Source organism: Sinocyclocheilus anshuiensis, unplaced genomic scaffold (assembly GCF_001515605.1).
Source record: "Sinocyclocheilus anshuiensis isolate Anshui unplaced genomic scaffold, SAMN03320099.WGS_v1.1 scaffold477, whole genome shotgun sequence".
Taxonomy (NCBI): Eukaryota; Metazoa; Chordata; class Actinopteri; order Cypriniformes; family Cyprinidae; genus Sinocyclocheilus; species Sinocyclocheilus anshuiensis.
Genome location: NW_015536549.1, coordinates 300487 through 308642, shown reverse-complemented (window position 1 = coordinate 308642; position 8156 = coordinate 300487). Strand labels below are relative to the sequence as shown.

The 8156-nt window shown below is 35.5% G+C and overlaps 2 protein-coding genes across 3 annotated transcripts in view; both read left to right on the top strand.

Moving 5' to 3' along the window:
- Positions 1–311: 311 nt before the first annotated feature.
- LOC107700497 (small conductance calcium-activated potassium channel protein 2-like) lies at positions 312–1503 on the top strand. The gene is made up of 2 exons (XM_016502173.1): positions 312–383; positions 1167–1503. Exons 1-2 carry the CDS (start codon positions 330–332, stop codon positions 1464–1466), a joined length of 354 nt encoding a protein of 117 aa, XP_016357659.1. The 5' UTR covers positions 312–329; the 3' UTR covers positions 1467–1503.
- A 6179-nt stretch (positions 1504–7682) lies between these two features.
- The window catches only part of LOC107699027 (occludin), a 15239-nt gene continuing 14765 nt past the window's right edge, over positions 7683–8156 (top strand). For both annotated transcript variants that reach the window (XM_016500196.1, XM_016500189.1), the window contains exon 1: positions 7683–8049. The gene's annotated coding sequence lies outside the window, so the exon portion shown is untranslated. The remainder of the gene's footprint in view (positions 8050–8156) is intronic.

The window sequence follows — 8156 nt, the reverse complement described above, 5'->3', positions numbered from 1 at the left end:
TTTGACCTCCTGTGGCTGAATAAGTTTGCATGTCTGACTGGACCGAACTGGAATGTAAATGTTTGCATGTGGGCGCATCATTTAATGGAAGAACATTCATTATGTGACACTTTATACCTTCTAGATTTCAGCCTAATTATCAAACTCTGTTTCTTCCTCTTTTCCCTGCCCATCACAACCTCCTGCACTTGCTTTTGCACTCCTTCCTCTATAAACTCCTGTCTCCCTTGTATATCTGTGTGTCGTCTTTCCTTGTGGCCCATCTTTTTCTCTTTGTCTGTCCACCTGCTCCCTGGCTTCATTTTTTCCCCAGACTGCGAAGTGTGAAGATGGAGCAAAGGAAGCTGAATGATCAAGCAAACACACTGGTGGACTTAGCAAAGGTGTGTACAGTCTTTAGTAGTAGATCTGTAGTGACATGTTGGTAGTTTTGTAGTATGGTCATGTACTGTATGTTTATTCTATGGAATGGATAGATTTATTAAGCAGCACAACTGTTTTCAACAAAGCTAATAATAACACATAGTTATTGAGCAACAAATCAGCATATTAGAATGATTTCTGATGGATCATGTGACACTGAAAACAGGAGCAATGATGCTGAAAATTCAGCTTTGCATCACAGGAATAAATTGCATTTTAAAATGTACTCAGTTAGTTTAAATTGTAATAATGTTTCACAATTGTATTGTTGATCAAATAAATGCAGCATCTTATCAACCCCAAACTTTTGCACGGTAGTCTATGTGTGCTCATATGTGAAAACTGCGCACTTAGGGTAAATTCAGGTAAATTGGACCACGTTACCTGAATGAACCTCTAAAATAGTATGTGAAATAGTATACAGTATGCAGCATGACCTGCATCCTTCATATTATTTGGCAAGTGACGTCTGTGCCTGAATAAACAATGGGAATTTTATTTAAATTTGTTATTTGACAACGTATTTGTGTAAATATGTATTTTGTGTCTTTTTAATTTTTAATATTATGTTTTAAATTTTTTTTATATATTTATTTAATGTTTTTCAATATTTTATCTTAATGTTTTCATTTTTTGTAGTCAGAAAATGTGCTTGCTTTTCCATGTCAGTAGACAACACAGGGTATTTGTATGTGTGATTCTTGCATTTTTATGTCTACTAAGTGTGTTTATCACTTCTTCAGACACAGAATGTGATGTACGACCTGGTCTCAGAGCTGCAGGAGCGCAGTGAGGAGCTGGAAAAACGGATCGGTCACCTAGAGGCAAAACTGGACTCCATAAACAGCAGTCTGCAGGCTCTGCCTGGCCTGCTCTCACAAGCCATACAGCAGCAACAGCACCACCTGCTGGACGGGCTGACCCAGCGCGGATTCACTTTCACGCGCCCCTCCTCGCAGACCTCTGACCGCTCCTGGGCGTCATCCGTGCACCGGCGGAGATCACCCTCTACCGCACCACACACTTCCTCCGATAGCGGCTAGCACGCTCTCACACACTCAAAACCATACTCTAAACCTACACACACACTCCTACACACCTCTATCACCAACTTACACTGCTAAATATACTTTTAGTACTAAAACCTTAACAAGAATGACAACTTCAACACACTGGAATAAAAATGTAATGAATAAACGCATCATGGTAGAGATATGGTTTATGTTTAGCCATTGTATGGCTGTTTAAAGTTAGCTTTTTAGTAAAGCCCTTGTATAGTATGGACTGGATTCAGACTGCAGGGGGTGAAATGGATTTATATAGAGAGATATAGCTTGGAAACAGAAAATTAAATGGAGCTAACCTCATGGGAATACAGAGGATTGAGAAGGAAGGAAAAATGGGAGAGGAAGTCACCAGATAGGCAGTGATTACAGATATATGCTATGTTCTGAATAGCATACTAGCATGCTACTTACTCTTACTGCAGTATATATTTGTATACAGTGTACAGTATGCAAATTTTCTGTATGCATTAAAATTCCCTACGGCATTTGCCAGAGAACACTGCGTTGAATACCGTATCTCACAATGCAATGCATTCGAGTTTTCTTGTTCAGCGTTAGTAGTTTTAAGTATAAAACATTTTGACATTAAAACAAGACCATTTTTACCCAAAATTCAGTTAACTCTCATGTTGTCCTTGGTCATTTCAGACAAAAAAAAGTGTATGTTTTGAAATGTTTCAATTTTTTACTTCATCGGAATGGAAAAAAACTTGGCGACTTTTGTGGCACTTACTAAATGAAGAAATATTTGTGGACACGATTAGAAAAAACGTCAAATGAAAAGTCACACTTACGATCTTCGCCAAAGAAAATGAATGGGAAATGCAAAAAATATGAATATACAGAGATTTTTTTGGGAGGAGGATACAATCTACAAATCATCATTGGATTTTAAATGCCATTAAACACTTTATTAATTTGAAATAATATGAAATATGCTTCCTAATAATTGTATTACTCTAAATAGAAATAAATGAATAATTTAGAGGTGAATATTGTTTGAAATCCCCTCAAAATGCAAAATATTAAGGAACTAAACATACAATCCCTAGAAAAAAGTAATATATTTAAAATACATTTATTTCATACTAAGTATAGTTCAAATCTATTAACATATTTCCTGACATATTGCTTGAGACTTACTGATAGAAAAATTATAATTAGCGTACCACTTGTGCACAATGTACATTTCTTAATATTAAACCTAAAATGTGTTTTAATGTCACTGTTGATGAGGATTGTATGATCTTTGAATAATATTGGTCTTTAAATGCAAGATATTTAAAGTGTATCTGAAGTATACTTGCAATAGTTCCACTTTAGCACAATCAAATATACTTCAGTATATATTTAGATGGGCTTCAGCACTACTTCCGCACAACTGAAGTGCATCAAGTACAAAACTAGTTGTTACAGTTTAGCAGACTTTAAGTATACCAAAAGTACAATTGCAGGGTATTTTTGTAAAGTACATAAATATGTAAATGTATTTGTAGTATACTTAGCATGAAATAAATGTATTTCAAATTCATTTTAGTATATTTATTTTTCACTAGGGATGTTATAAGATCATGTGACAACAACTACACATTTGTTGAATATTGCAAATTCAATGGAAGAAGAAGTTCTGTATACAGTATATACTGCACAGTATTAAGTACTACGCTGGTATTTTAATCCATTAAATAGAATTGTTGTTGAATTGTCCATCTCATAGAAGCTGAGGAAGGGCCTTTGGAAGTCCCATGTTCAGATTGATTAATCATTACTAGAAAAAATTAAAAATTAAAAAAAAATGCAACCAGATATTAGGAAATGCCTAAAAACAAGTAAGAAAGATTAAATTTGTTTGTCAAATGAATATTTTGCAGACTAAAAAACTTTAGCTATCAGCTGATAAATGTTTTCATGAGTCACAACACATTTTCTTTATATTACACTGACGACATTCAAGGTCTTATAGAATAATATAGGCATAAACAATATTCAAGCACACTTTTTCCAACAAGTGTGAAAGACCAAATAAGATTCCGGCAGAGCTTCCAAAGGTCCTTAAAGCATCTTTAGCTCAGGCAATCTCTAAGACAGCCTGGGAACGTGATGGGAAGGAAATACTGTACACCCCCTTGCATGTTTCAATGCAAATTATGATGGAGCTGACCTAAAGGATGGTTTTCTCTTAAATTTTCCTTTCTTTTCTTTTCTCTTCTCATTTTTTTACAGAGGTTCCTTTTTTATTATTTACCTCAATTTTTATAGCTTGTAGAGGATATACAAAATGTTACAGCAGAGCGGCAGCATAGTTGAAAACATGCATTCCTTGATCAAAGACTTCAAAAAAAATTAACCTAAACAAAATGTAGACGCGAACAACAGGAGATGAATCCCACACTTGGATATCATTACCACTTACATGAAGTAACCAATTTGGTTCCCAGTTCTAGGTTTAGAACGAAAGCATCAAGATGTGATTGTCATTACGGGTTTGAAAAACAGCAAACTGCCTTTACTGTGTGTCTTTGGCCTTGTTGATCAAGCTGTAGCGGATTTACATAATGCTGGGCTCCAATATAAATAAATAAATGAACAATTCCACTACCTGGTCACATTGCATTTTTATATATCTTGTCTTTGTTTGACATGTTGTCTTTACATAGCTGCTATTGATTCTTCATTGGTTCAAATCCACTAGCCTTTAACTTAGTCCATATTAAGACAACAACAGTAGTAATGACGCAGAATGTGGCGCACAATCTAAGAATAGCAGTTCCTGTATTACTCCCAGTTAACCATGCATAGAACATTTGTGCTGAAGAAAATGGACAGTATTTTTAGGCCACTCTGAACAAGGCACTTTATAACCTGTAACACAAGTGCATTTATTTCTTTCATTGCTCAGCCATCCATCTATTCTTCTGGAACTCCTCTGAGTTTGTGCGTTCACTCACTATTTTGTGGATTGGCGGAAGAAAATGAAAGGAATAGTTCACCCAAAAATCAAAATGTAATGAAAATGTACTCACCCTCAGGCTATCCGAGATGTAGATGAGTTTGTTTCTTCATTGGGACAGATTTGGAGAAATTGAGCATTATATCACTTGCTCACCAATGGATCCTCTACAGTGAATGGGTGCCGTCAGAATGCGAGTTCAAACAGCTGATAAAAACATCACAATAATACACAAGTAATCCACACGTCTCCAGTCCATCAATTAAAGTCTTTTTAATTGAACAGCTGGGTGTTTGTAATAAACAAATCCATCATGGTGTTTTAACTTCAAATGAATGCTTCTGGGCAAAACAGTCCATAATAATGATTCAGGAGAGACTTTTGACTTTTTCACTGAAGAAAGCAATGTTATGGAAAGAGGACTCGTATTTTAGCCAGAAGCAATGGTTTGAAGTTAAAAACATCTTAGTGATGTATTCGTTTATTACAAACACATCTTTTCGCTTCACAAGACGTTGTGATATGTGATGATGTGATGATTTTATCAGCTGTTTGGACTCTTATTCTGACGGCACCCATTCACTGCAGAGGATCCATTGGTGAGTAGGTGATGTAGGCCTAATGATACATTTCTTCAAATCTGTTTCAATGAAGAAATGAACTCATCGACATTTTGGATGGCCTGACAGATAATGTAGACCTTCATTACGTTACGCAAAATACAGCGAAATAACATTGCAGTAATGACCCGCTAACTGTAGCCAACTGTAGCATATCTCTTACATATGCAGTTGTGAAAGTTGATGTATCCAGTCAGTTCAAAGCAGTGGGTGCTGTGATCTGGACAAACGTGTCTCATCTCACCCTCATTGAAATTCTTTCTTGTATTATGCCTTGTTTTAGTAATTGACTTCAGCGCTACAAAGCGCTTCAGTGACACGCACGGTATGCATAAACATGTGATCAAAATACAGTTAAATGCACATTAATAGCTATTCAGAATGAAGATCACTTTCTCAAATGATTGTACAATCACGCAGGCTCTGCCTAGTGGCATAATACTATGAGTAGGCCTACATTAAGAAATTACAGATAAATCTTAAAAGAAGAAGAAGAAGATGGACTTCCGAAATGACTGCCTGTTGATGTAATTTATTTATTGTATCCAAAAATTTCTCAAACACTGAAAGTTTCAATATTTTTCTCCCTGCCTCTTTTTCCTTTCATTTAAATGACCTATTTTTTTTCCCTCCCAAAAACATAGGAAGGACTACAGGGTAAAATGAACTACAAGGTAAGTAGACTCTTTGTTTCTAGGCAGCTAAAATAAACCATGTGACAGCATTTTCATGCAGAGGCAATCATTTTTATATTTAGAGAAAGGTTGCATGCAGGTGAGCGTGGCTATTATATCCAAAAATGGGTTTCTTCCCTTTCCACATGAGTTTCAATCATGTCATGAGTTTGGATGATTTGGAGCAAACTGATGAAGCACTTTTAGACACATTACAGTTTAGTTAGTTTAGTTCGTTGGTTCAACCCCAACTTCCTCCATCTGTTCACACATTCTGTAAAAAAAAAAAAAAAAAACTTTCTCAGTCAGAAAGCTGGTTTACACCAAAATTGTTGTTTTACCACAAAAGTGCCCTGGTGTGGGGAAATTCCATTTTCATTAATATATATATATATATAAAAAAAAAAAAAGCACTTTCTGTATTTCCCCATTCCATGTCTCTCCACTCAACATTCCTCCCAGGTCCACTATTTTTGCCCTGAGTATTTATTAATATTTAAGAACCAAAACAAATAAACCTGGCACATTTTGAGTGGTTGTAGGCTAAGTGCTTTTTGTCCATAAAGGGTAACACAAACAGATCTACAAAAAAGAATGTTAAGAGTTATATGAGAACAAAGAATCGGATGTATGATTTTTTTATTATATTCTTGCCTAATTTTGATTCTTTCACAGATATAAATGTTAGTGCAGTTAGAACTGTGGCCGGATATATAAACTATTTAGACTGGTCTTAAAAAATTTGTCATTCTACGCAGGACGGCTCTATTTAACAGCGCTATGCAAATATTGCGCTTTAAAAATGTACGAACTAAGGCTATTTAGCATTTTGCAACCTGCTTATCTCTCAACACTAAAACCACTCTCAAACACCAAGAACTTTATTTGTTATAACCTGATTATTGACAATTAAATTAGCAAATGGCGTCGAACAGTGTGGAAATAAAGAGCTTAAATCAAATTTAAGACCTTTAAATACCTTTTTAAGATCTGCACTTCACACTTCAGCCTTTAAACAATTTTTAAGAAAAGGGATTAGTCAAAAGTATCAATTGTTATATTAAACAATTATTATCAATTAATTATTATATTAAATAACATATAAATATATCTTAGTGTCTTAATTGTTTAGATTTTTATAATGCATTAGCTTTTTGTCGATCCACTGGTTCACATTTAAAAATATGTAGCAAAAATAGCAGATGGGCTTATTGAAAAAGCAAATTCGTTCTCTGCCAGCAGGTGTCACTTTCAGAACTGCGCATATAGTGGTTTCCCCGGTAACCGCAGTACACAAAGCTGACTTCAGCGCTCAAGTTTATTCAGTGAAATCACAGCCTTTTGAAGTTTAGCAATATAGCAATTCTTGTCTTTCCGTCCCCAAAGACCTCTTATAATTTTTGTTGACTATGAATTTTACCTTTGAAATTTGAGGCAAGTGCAACTCTGGCGTCCCCATTGTTTGTGAGCAGTGGTGTGATGGCGATTTAAATAAAATACAGATTTTCAAACAATCCAAACATATGGGTATCCCCTTGAACTTGGTAAAAAGATAATCTGTTTACCATCTTGACTTGAAAATACTGTTTCCATGGTCAGTTTTTCATTTATTATTTGCTAATGTTAGTGAATGTTTACATTAGAGTGCACGTCCTACTACGCTGAAATGAATAGGGAAGCGGCTGGAAACTAGCGACCTCTCCTGGTTGGAGATAGTATTAACATCATAAACTGAAAGCAATCTTTACGTGACTTGCTTTTCAAATGTTTTAAAATTGATCATCCGAGTCTAATATGATCCAGCGGGCCGTACGAAAAGACACCGCCGCCAGTTGCCCATACCAGCTCTAAAACAATTCATGACATGAATGACCCGCCCTCTGCGGCTTTTGTCCAATGGGATTAAACCTGGTTTGACTGACGAACTGCAGAGTGCGGACGAGTCACGTCTCTAGATTAGATCGAGTAAACTTATTGTTCTGAAGGAAGTTTACTTTCACAGCCGTTCACGCATTTCCACCCACATTTTTTGAGGGGGGTCAGCAGCACTGGAGAATCGTCTGATACAGAGAGACTCGTGCAGATGTGCTTCAGTGCATGCAGGCGCAGGTGGACTAGCGAGCTTTAGAGAAACAGAGAGAGAGAGAGGATCTGGACAACTGTCTCAGCCAACACCTTTACTCTCACCTGCTTCATGTTTTTTAAAACTCGAACTGAACATTTAATTTGAAGACGAAGACGAAAAATCTGAGAAAATAATATTGATATTAATAAAAAAAGTCTTTATTTCTTCAGGTGAAGACAGTTTCAAAAAGGTAAAGAATGTTTTTGTCTTTATTTTAGATTTGTATGTATTTTAGATATTCATAAAAATATTATATTTATATTTTAAAATATGATCATTTATAAATATTTAGCATAT